At 41.7% G+C, this 11,176-nt stretch overlaps 1 protein-coding gene across 1 annotated transcript; it reads right to left on the reverse strand.

Moving 5' to 3' along the window:
- Positions 1-8,996: 8,996 nt before the first annotated feature.
- LOC142377683 (zinc-binding protein A33-like) lies at positions 8,997-10,563 on the reverse strand. Its single transcript, XM_075461995.1, has one exon. The coding sequence runs from the start codon at positions 10,455-10,457 to the stop codon at positions 9,078-9,080; it is 1,380 nt and encodes a 459-aa protein (XP_075318110.1). The 5' UTR covers positions 10,458-10,563; the 3' UTR covers positions 8,997-9,077.
- Positions 10,564-11,176: the final 613 nt, after the last annotated feature.

Raw genomic sequence — 11,176 nt, forward strand, 5'->3', positions numbered from 1 at the left:
TGATATAGGAAAAGGTCATATCACGATATATATATATATATTTTTTAATCAGTCGATATCGATATATATATATATCACGATATAAAACAAATCACTGTTTTGTGAATTTTAAATGTTCCCTGTTACTCTTAATTGAGATTTGATGATATCAGAAGGTTCATTTTAAATTAAATATTTATTTTCTGTCAAAGTTGAACATGATATGTGGCACTATACAACTGTTTCAGATAAATACAGAGCAGGTATTTTTTTTATTATTGTTTTTCTTTTTTTGGGGGCTTTTTATGCCTTTATTATATAGGACAGTGGAGAGAGACAGGAAGCAGAGAGAGAGGGGGAATAACACGCAGTAAAGGGCCATCCGATGCGGGATTTGAACCGGGGCCAGTTGCACGAGGACTATAGCCTCTGTACATGGGGCGCCTGCTGTACCCACTACGCCACAGAACAGGTATTAAATTAAAATCCTGTATCTGACCGGTCAACCGTTGTCTCTCTTGCTGTTCGGGAGCTCTCTCCCGACGTCTCAGCTGATGTAGACGTCCCTCACACACGTAGTAAACTTAAGGCTCTCGCATGGTTGCCGCGTCGGCTAGCGCGAGCGGTAGGCTATCTAGATAATTTAATTTTTTTGATTCAGTTAAAAGAGGTGATGGTCTGAAGCCCCCGACATCACCACTTGGAGTCTCTGCCCTCTTCTTTGCCTTCACGTATCTGTCCCGTAGCTTCTTCCACACATTCTTGCAGAACTCTCCCTCTTTCCCCAAAGTTCTGCCAATCTCTGTGCACCAGTTTTGGGAGTTTACGTGCTCCCTGTGCTGTTTCACCAGTTCCGTACAGCTGCCTGTACAAACTCACCTCCTGACTGAGCCTGGTCTCAAAATTGGTCCACCTCTAAAATGAACTGCTTCTGGGGGTCAGGCTGGATCAAATCTAGGTATTTAGATTCAGATCTTCGGGAACATTACTGAGGTCCAGAGAGTCGATGGAAGCTGTAGCTTCAGAGGAGGCATTAGAGGGCACGGCAGCATGGAGGCAGGTAAGATGACAGTTAGGGGACCAGGATTCAATAGTGTTCCTCCTCCAGTTTATCTGAGGATTGGGGTTCTTTAACCAGTCATAACCAAGTATTATTGTAGGTTGGGAAGAGGCAAAAACAAAAAGGGAAATCTCATCACGATGGTTACCGGAAACAATCAGTCGTAAAGGGTCTGATAAGTGATGTGAGGTAACGATTTTCCATCCAGGGCGGTGGCGCGGAGGGATCTCTCGAGGGGAAGAACCTTGAGATGACACTGATCCACCAGGGACTGAGCAATTAGTGATTGTTCGCAACCAGAATCTACTAAAGCACTGAGTTGAAAAGAATCATAAGGTGGCAGTAAGGAGTAAACGGGGATGGTTGGTACTAATGCGTTGGCCCACCAGTCTCCCCGAATCTACGGGCGGGCCCTCCCGGGGAGCTCTTTCTTTATCCTCAGGGGACATACGGCAATGAAATGCTCTGGACTCCCACAGTAGAGACTGATGAGACTGCATCCTTCTCTGTCTTTCCTCTGGGGTGAGACGGGTTCGATCCACCTGCATGGGTTCAGGTTCGTGAGGTGGGACGCCGGGAAAGTCTCTCCCTTAGACGACTATCTATTCTGATGGATAAAGTAATGAGTTCATCCAAAGTGTTCGGTTCCTCAAGCAAAGCCAGCTCATCATTAACTGGGTTACTTAAAGCGTGAAAAAAATGCACTCTTTAAAGCACCCGAGTCCCAGCCCAATGCAGGGACCCCCTGCCTGAGGTTCCATAGGCCACGAGAAAGAGAAACAGAATCTGAGTCCTGGCCAAAAATTATCTTAAATTCCCTGACAAATTCTTGAAAAGTAAGTCCAATATCTGGGTAATTTTGAAAACGGGCCTCTGCCCATCTTAAGGCTCTTCCAGAGATTAGCCCTATCAAATCAAACTTTATTTATAAAGCACTTTTCATACATTAAAATGTAGCACAAAGTGCTACATGTTTAAAAAGCAGCCTCCATCCCCATTAGGATGGCTTTTAATACCCAGTAGTATGATGACACTTTTATCTTATTTGATTTTGTTGTATTTTATTGCTCTCTCTGTTCTTTTATGGTTTTTACTTAATTCTTCTCTTTATTTATTACCTGCTGTAAAGCACTTTGGTACATCGTAAGGATTGTCTGTAAAGGGCTGCAGAAATAAAATACATTTACATTTACACTTGCCCATCTCACCAGAAAACTTGTCTGGTGCGGGAGCAGCGAGGCTGCGAAAGGTGGAGTGCGGAGGCTCCCTCTGGTGGAAGAGCGGAGTCAGTGCGATTTCCAGAAGACTAGCCAGAAGACCAGAAGACAAGCTGTAAGCGTGGCAGGAGGAGGTTCTTGGAGATGACCTGGGGAACGAGAAGAGAAAGTAAGGCGCACAGGGGAGAAAGTAAGGCGCACAGGGGAGAAAGTAAGGCGCACAGGGGAGAAAGTAAGGCGCACAGGGGAGAAAGTAAGGCGCACAGGGGAGAAAGTAAGGCCCACAGGGGAGAAAGTAAGGCCCACAGGGGAAAAACTCTCAGGCGCTCAGAAGGGCGGCTAGAAGTCACCATAATGGTTACACTCCGGCGAAGAATGACTGGGAACCACCTCCTCTTGTACTGCTGGGATGATGAGGCTGATGTGCTGCACCTGTGAGGAATCAGGCACCTGGGGCTCAGCCCAGCACACCGGCGCCCTCTGGTGGAGAGATTTAGCCAAAACCCCAATCCCTGACAAGACTGAAATGAGTTTGGCAGCTTCGGAACTTAAATTCCAAATGAAGTGACATGGAGAGAGGTTACATACCTAACATAGAAATGACCGCATTTAAAACTTTTAGACCTCAAACGCTGCTAGCGTCAAGCTAAGTTAGTTTAACCCCCTGCCCCCTCCTGCGCCCCCCAGACTCTCCTCATTCCTGACAACACAGGCTGAGGTGGACATGTGAGAAAAATATGGTAGCATGTTGACAATTGATTAATGTTTAGATAAAGTGTAAGGTAAAATGAATTCCTATTTGCATTGTATTGAGTGTTACTAACCTCCTGGAAAAACCTGTTTTTCTCTCTTCCTTTGTTCCATTGTGTGCTCGCTCTATGATTAAACAACTTTAAGGAGGATAGTAGGGAAGATGGTACGGTGTCAAGGTAGCCTTGGCTGTAGGTACAAGCTGGGGCTGCGTTTCAGTTTTATGCTCCTAACATCTGGAACAGCCTTCCAGAAGATGTGAGACAGGCCTCAACTCTGACAATGTTTAAATCCAGGCTGAAAACAGTTCTGTTTAGCTGTGCATATGACACCTGAAAGTATTTTATCTGCACTCTTCACTTTTTAATTAATTAATTAATTAATGATTATTTTTAATGGGTTTTTTAAATTGATTTTATTTTTATTATTATTATTATTATTTTTTAATTTTAATTTTAATTTTTTAATTTCTTTTTCTTGTGGTTTATGTAGCTGTGAAGCACTTTGAATTGCCTTGTGTATGAATTGTGCTATATAAATAAAATTGCCTTGCCTTGCCTTGCCTTGCCTTGCCTTGCCTAGGTAGGGAGGAAAAGTAGATTAAAACGCTTAACTATATCAAAGGAGCAGTGACGCAATAATCTGCATTATAACTGAATTGTTGTTGCCCCTGTGGTCAGCTGTGGGAGGCTATCAGTCTTAATTAGATCTTATGATAACACATGCAGCTAATAAGCAGTGGATATCTGAAATAAGTGTGTATAGTTAGGAAAATACTGAATTGAATCAACTTAGTTTAAAAAACAAGAGTTTTAGTCAAGAAATTGGTTTGACAGGATTTTGTTGTCAGTTTTTCAGAATGATAGAGAATATAATCTGCGGCTCCCACCAGATATCCTGCTCAAACTGACAGTCGGTGTCAGGTGTGTTTTCAGGAATTACCTGAGGATTATTTGTCCATTTTGTGGCCTCATCAAGGATGTTTGGAGTGCATAATAACTGCCCTGTGTCATATGAATAGTGATTGCACAGTCAGGAATGACTTCCTGTGCCGTTCAGTTGTGCATCTTGGTGGGACAAGTCCTTTGTTGAACTTACTGTGATGACTGACTGTTTTACAACGGCGGGCTTGTTAGAATAGATAGAGAATCAGATAGCTGCACTTTAAGGGGGGCAGGGATGAAGCTGAGTTTTACAACCATGTCTGGCTAACTTCAACTATAGTTGGGGGAGGAAAGGTAGAAAGAAGAAAGATACCTATACCCAATAAGCATTAAGATACCCAATGAGTGTGTTTGTCTCAGTGGTCAGAGCAGCTCTGTATTTTGTACTGTGTTGTTCTCTCTTGCAAGATTTTATTATAAATGTCACACCCATGGACTTATGTTTTTAGTTTCATGTTTTAGGTCACGGTTTTTGAGTTTCAGTCTATGTTTAGTTTTTAGGTTAGCCATGTTTTAGTTTCCCTGCACTCTGTTAATTAGTTCACTCACTTCACCTGTGTCAGCTGCACCCAGTCACTAATCACTGTCCCTATTTAGTTTCCTGCCTCCCCTCTCAGTTTGTTGGTTCTTTGCTTGTCTTCCCTGCCTGCCATGTTTGTCACCTGCCCTTCATGCCATGCCTGTTCTGACCTAAAGTTAAGTATTTATTTAATCCATGCCATGTTGAGACCTTGTTTTTTTTATCACAGTTTGATTTTTGAATCCGGCTAAGCCGCGCTTTGTGTTGAAACTTTGTTTTTTGTTAGTAAATCAGCCTTTATTTTTGAAAAGTCCGCATCCGTGTCCTTCCCTAAACCCAACCCTGACAATAAAGGCCTCTTGTCTCCTCAGAAGAAAATAACTGACTCTGTGCCTCACCAAAATTTCCACCACAAAATGTCCAGAGAAAATTTGTCAAGGTAATCGTGACTTGTTGCACATTCATGTCTGTGTGTGCGCGTTCCCTTCATGAAGAGTTCATGAATACTTGAATGAACAACAAGAAAGCAAATAAATAGTGTAGAGTTACAATAAACATCCCGTTACTGCACACATTCTGCTGAGAAACACATAGAAATGCTGCTGCACAAGATTTTGTATTGTTAGAGCACCTAAATGTAGAAAATAATTGTGTAAAATTTGTAACAGATTCTGAGGACTTGGCAGGAAGGAAATAAGAGATGTGTTGGCTGGGCCCAAAATTTCAAGCTCGGAGTCAACAGGGCCATGCTGATCAGTTTACTTCCCCAGAAGATCAAGCTTCAGATATGGAACAGCAACGAGGAACTTTCCAGCCAAGCCCGCTTAGAGACTGAAAGCAATCAGATTGCCTCAGGATGAGTCTGAATGTGCCGCAGACATTTATGGTGCGCATCAGTTTCAAATGCCCCCAAATTGAACCAAACACTGCACATATTTGTAATACAATAACTTACAAAAAAATTATTATTGCTTTTGGCCCTCAGGTGCTGTCGAGACCATGGTAAAAAAGAATGAGAAGCGTATGTGAGAGAAAGTCATCCACAACCGGAAAACACAAATCAAATCAAATTTATTTGTATAGCACATTTCATGTGCAAAACAATTCAAAGTGCTTTACATAAAATAAAAGCATTGCAGCAGGGAGTGGAAGAAGCATTAAAAATACATAAAAGAATTTAAAGAGAAATTAAAAGATACCGTGCAGAGCGTGCTATACAAATAAATTTGATTTGATTTTGATATTACCATTAATCACCATTTTGACAGCAAAAGACGAACAGCACAGTGCAAGACATGCGGCATCAACATCTCGGACAGCCAGACAACTTCGAGCTTTGTTCGTCATTTGAAGATCCATTCTGACCAGTAAGTGCTTGTCAAATTAGCTAATATTATCCTGTTAGCTTAGTCGGTAGTTAGCTAACGTTAGCTTGATATGATACGGGGTGGACAGGTTGGACACATTGGCCAATGATGTTTACTGACAGTTAATTATATCTTGTCTTTTCACTTTATTAAGATCAGATTCTGCAGGAATCAAGGTGACTTGACTTTGACTTGACTTGACCTATTACAGGACTTGACTTGCCCAAGAAAAACTTACTTGGGACTTGAAAGCTAAGACTTGAGACTTACGACTTGCACATGTGTGACTTGGTCCCATCTCTGTTATTTGGATGCAGCAACTCCACTGTGATGACTAAACTGAGGTCTGAGATTCTCAAGATCAACGCAACAGCTTTCCACCTGGGCTCACACTCACTGGAAAATATAGAAACAGCCCTATCCAATTACATAATAAATTCAAACCATGATGCGAGCAAGGATCTGGATTTAGTTACAGGATTCCACGTGCTGGATAAGAAGACTCACATCTTTGTTCTTGAGGGGCTGAAACGTAAAACAGTAAAGAAACTTTGGGAAACCGTTCCTATGAAGTAAGTCCTGGACCATTATCTTTCTCCAGCAGCTGTTGTTAACAGATTTCAGCTGTTCTGGGTTTTTTTGGGGGGCTGGAATGTTTAGATTCCAGTGAGAGTTTGTGTGATGTTTTGCAGGCTAAGTGAGAACCTGGATGAACAGGTGATAGTCCTGTACAATTCAAACCTGGGTTTCTTCAAACGCATCTATGACTCACTCCATGTGGGTCCAATCCGTGTCCATCAGTCACTGGAGACCATCTTCAGAAAGCCTCTGATCTACGTTAGAGGAAAGGTCCCCCACATGTGCTTCCAAGCTTTGTCAAGGTAGTCATAAGAGAGAATTTTGAAGACAATAAACCTCAGATTTTTCATGTAATAACCTACTTAACGAAAACCAGGTAGCAAGCTATTTTGATGTATGTGCAGCATGACCTTTGGACAGTTGGAAGCAGCAGGGCAAGTTCTAAAAACACAAATTGACTATATAATGTCCCTGTAGGGAGACAATATCCATATCCAGCAGAAATGCAGCAACATTTTAGTTCTCAGTGGAAGTTGTGTTTCTCTTTGTATTAATATTTACACTATTTATAATTCTGCTTGATCTCCTATAGCTTTTGGCAGCTTAAAACATGATGAAAAACACGGAGCTGCTTTAAAGGGATAATGTGGGAGAGGTATATACCTCACTCATGTTTTAGAGAATAATTTTAATTTTAATTAATTTCTTAACCTATAATTCATGCACAATATTGCTAGTATGGGATGTCATACAGCTTAATGTCAAAAGAGGCGAACTATCCCTTTAAAGCAGCTCCGTGTTTTTCATCATGTTTTATCTGTGTGTCCTTTGCTGTGTTATTTTCCGAGGTTTTCCCTTTTTATTTTATTTGTTTTATTTCTACGTTTTTACATTTTAGATCTGTTCATAACTTTTATTAATTTTTCTATATAAATATTTGCATTTTAGCTCAATAGCTTTTAGGTCATGTGATCAATTGACTCCAAATCAGTGTGGCATTATGTAACTACACTGGCTGCATGAGATACACCTTTTATTTTTACATTTAACATCTGTTCGTAATTTTCAATAACTTTATACACAGTAGCTCATCTCTGCTTTAAACATCCCATTTTGCAAGTCTGCTGTGTTTTGCGAATGTCTGTTGAATATCCAACTTTAAACTAACTTCACTGAAGTAACATTAAACTGATTAAGTGAGAAAGTTTTTATCGATCAGTTCCAGTTGAGAGGCAATGTTTTTGTTTTTTTTGCTGTAACTCACAATTTATGCACACAGCACATCGAGTTTTCTACTGAAGTGTGACACTTAAAGCAACACTAAAGGAGTTTGTGAGACTCAAAATGAAACCTCTGGCTTCTGATGAAGCATATTAACATTTATTATGTACATTTCCTGGCTTTAAACTACCCCAGGGCGCCTGGGGCAGAGATATCACAGTTCACGACTTTTTTTCCTGCCCCGCTCCACATTGTTTTGACACGTGTAGGGCTCACACAGAGCTTTAGATGACTGAATTCCACCTATAAACTCCCTCATCCATCAACAGTCCTGACACAGACAACAATAAAACATGATGTACAGAAACAAAGCTTGGTTTTAGAATTAAGAATAAAATAAAACAAGGGTGAGACATACAGTCCGCTGTGTGTCTTGCAGTCATTTTAGACTTTTAACTACATTTGAAATGTGGACAAGTTCTCTATAAGTCTTATCATGAGTCCAACAAAGATCCCAAGAATCAGTTCCATCTTATGTGTTACTTTTAAATCTATCTGACAAGGACACAGAGGATGCACGTCAGGCTCAGCCTTTACAACTGAGCGTGCAGCTATTTTACACTGTTTAAAAAATGATCCTGACACCTGTGCTGAACCCAGAAAGTTGATAGAAAGTTTGTACCGTGTTACGACCGTATGTTCAAACTATTTTAGGTGTTCTAAGACAGTGAGTGAAAAGTAAAAATCACCATAAAATGGGACACAGATGTTTCAAGATTTTGAAGGCAAGTAAAGTTTATTTAAATTGCACCTTTCTCAGATAAGGATTACAAAGTGCTTCACAATAAAATAGATAAAAGAAAGACGCTAAAGGACATAAAAACAAGAAACATGAAATAAAAGCCTCTCTAGCTTGTCTGGATAAAGTTTTCTGCTGCTTTTTAAAAGACAAAAAAAAACTTCACATCTTTTCCAGTGAATCAAAGCATTTTGTAACAAGACAAACGTAAAACCATGTTCTGCACGCATTTCAAATGGCTGAGGAAGACGAGGGTACGGATACTGGACTGGCAGTCCTGACCGGTCTGGATCTAATAAAGTGGTCAAAGCTGCACTGTTCCAATGAGTTGCAGACCTGAAAGGCATACAATTTAACATCTTGGATCTATTTCTGTGGTGAAATGAAAGTTAATGCAAATGTGAGAATCTCTTCATCTTCTTTTCATTTAAAGTTTCCATAAGTGTACCAGCTTTTTTTCATTTTTACGGTCGTATAAAGCTTCTTAAGCGGCCCTAGAATCTCCTAAAAGAATGTTGTGTATAGTGCCTTGTGTATATGTGTATATGTTTATATGTTTATATGTGTATATGTTTATATGTGTATATGCTACTGGACACCTTAATTTCCTTCGGGATTAATAAATGGTACTCTACTCTACTCTAAAAACCCATTGCTGCAGGGTCACTGCGCTGTTTTGCAACTGGCATTATCTTCAGAGGTATTTCATTCTTGGTGGAAATGTAAGGAAACAGCCTCTCAGTGAACGTGTGCTCAAAGATGTGAATCTGTTGGTCAGTATCCAGGTCAAAGAATGAAACCCTCCCTCTGTCCCAGTCCAGCTGAACTCTGATCCTCTCCAGCTTCTTCACCGGCAGAACTTTATTTGGAAGTGGTGGAGAGGCTGCTGTGTATTTTCCATCAAAGAGACATATTCCCCAGTACCCGCTGTGTATGTGACCCTTTCTTTGAGCCGACTCCTGTAACACACCAACGCCCCAGAACTGCTCATCTCTGACCTCGACATCCCAGCTGTGCGTCCCTGAGTTAAACCCTTCGGAGCCCAGGACGCAGTGTCGTCGGTCAAACCTCTCTGGGTTGTCAGGAAGCTTCTGTCTTTGTCCAAACGTCACACCGGTCAGATCTTCAGACAGGATGAGTTCTGGATGAGCTGTGTTTGGATCCAGAATGACGGGAGAGAAGGAAACCATCTCCTTCATCTTGCTCCAGATGTTGAAGCTCAGGTTTCCCAGGTGTTTGGCCTCATCCATCAGGGCTGCTGGCTGTGGATCATCCATCAGGGGGAACTGCTGGATTCTTTCCACTGCGGCCTGGTAGCTCTGCAGGAACGAGACGTCTGCTTCTCTCAGCTCCTTCTCTGTGACTGTGACTGTGTCTGAAAGAGCTGCTATGTTCCTGTCCAGCTCTTTAATATTTTCCTTCAAAACCTGACTCTTCCGCTCTTCTTCCTCCCTCAGAACACTAACCCTGGCCTCCTCTTCCTCTTTCAGAAACTGATGAAGCCTGTTAAACTGCTCACTAACCTGCCTCTCCGTGTGTTGCGCCTGAACCTTAACGTGTTCTGCTGTTTGATCAAAGTTTCCTTTAACGTGTTTAAGCAGCTTAAGTTTCTCCTGTAAAGGTTTCAGAGATGTCTGCAGCTCCTCCCTGTGATCCTGTGCAGCCTCATCGATGGGGCTGAATCTGTGGCCGTCGTGCGCTTTTGAATCCCGACAGACGAGACACACGGGCTGCTGGTGATCCAGGCAGAAGAGTTTGAGTTTCTCAGCGTGCAGGCTGCAGAGAGGCTCAGACTCCTCAAGTAAGAAGGCTTCACTCACATTCTTCAACTCCGTGTTACAGGCAGGATCTCTAAACAGAGACATCTCCTGACAAAGCGGGCACACGAGTACTTGTTTCTCGGACCTCCATCCCTTCAAACAATCTTTACAGAAACTGTAGCTGCATTCCAGGTCAGCGGGCTCTTTGAAGACCTCATGGCAGAGAGTGCAGGAGAGATCCTTTGCTGGCAGTAAAGACATCTTGCCTTAGAGTGGGAACAGAAAACCCAGCAGGAAAAGCAATAAAACTGGCGTTCTTCCAACTTACTTTCTCTATGAGCTGAATACAAACTCCTGTTCACAAAGTTATAGTAGCAGCATCCTGAAGTGGCAGTTCCCCAGTGTTCCCACAGTATTATTTCCACTCTGCTGTAATGGTGACTCCTAAAGACACAAAGTCCAGCTGTCAGATGATGTAATCTTATTCAAATATGGGAAGAGGTACCTTTCATATGTGGAGGAAGCATGTGACAACATGCCAGCTTTTTCTATTCTTTTTTTATCAAACACATTTCCAATGCAAACTCAAGAAGTCCAACCAGATAAAGCCTTCATGGCTTTATGACCTGGATGAAAAAGACTAAACGCTAACAGTGTGCAGGTGGAATAATTCCTCTGAACTCACTGATTGTCAGGATCTGGGTTTTTAGTTGTGTTTTTTGTGACTGAGTTATTGGTGTTTTTATTCAGTACTTTGTGTCTTCTTTATTAGATCAGTCTTTGTTTCATTTTAGTTCTGTTTCTCTTGGTATTCATTTGTTTCATTTATCCTTGTGTATACTTTGTGTTAGTTAGTGTGCTCTCCCTGTGTTCTGCCATCTCTCTCTCTCTCCTCAGTCTGTCTCCTGCTCTCTTCACTTTCACCTGCAACCCGTTACCAATCAGCCACCAGTTCCTGCTCCAGTAATCACCTCCCCAGT

The sequence above is a fragment of the Odontesthes bonariensis genome, chromosome 3 (assembly GCF_027942865.1).
Source record: "Odontesthes bonariensis isolate fOdoBon6 chromosome 3, fOdoBon6.hap1, whole genome shotgun sequence".
Taxonomy (NCBI): domain Eukaryota; kingdom Metazoa; phylum Chordata; class Actinopteri; order Atheriniformes; family Atherinopsidae; genus Odontesthes; species Odontesthes bonariensis.

Coding starts and splice junctions, on each gene's coding strand:
- LOC142377683 (XM_075461995.1), bottom strand. CDS start 10,457: ATGTCTTTACTGCCAGCAAAGGATCTCTCCTGCACTCTCTGCCATGAG.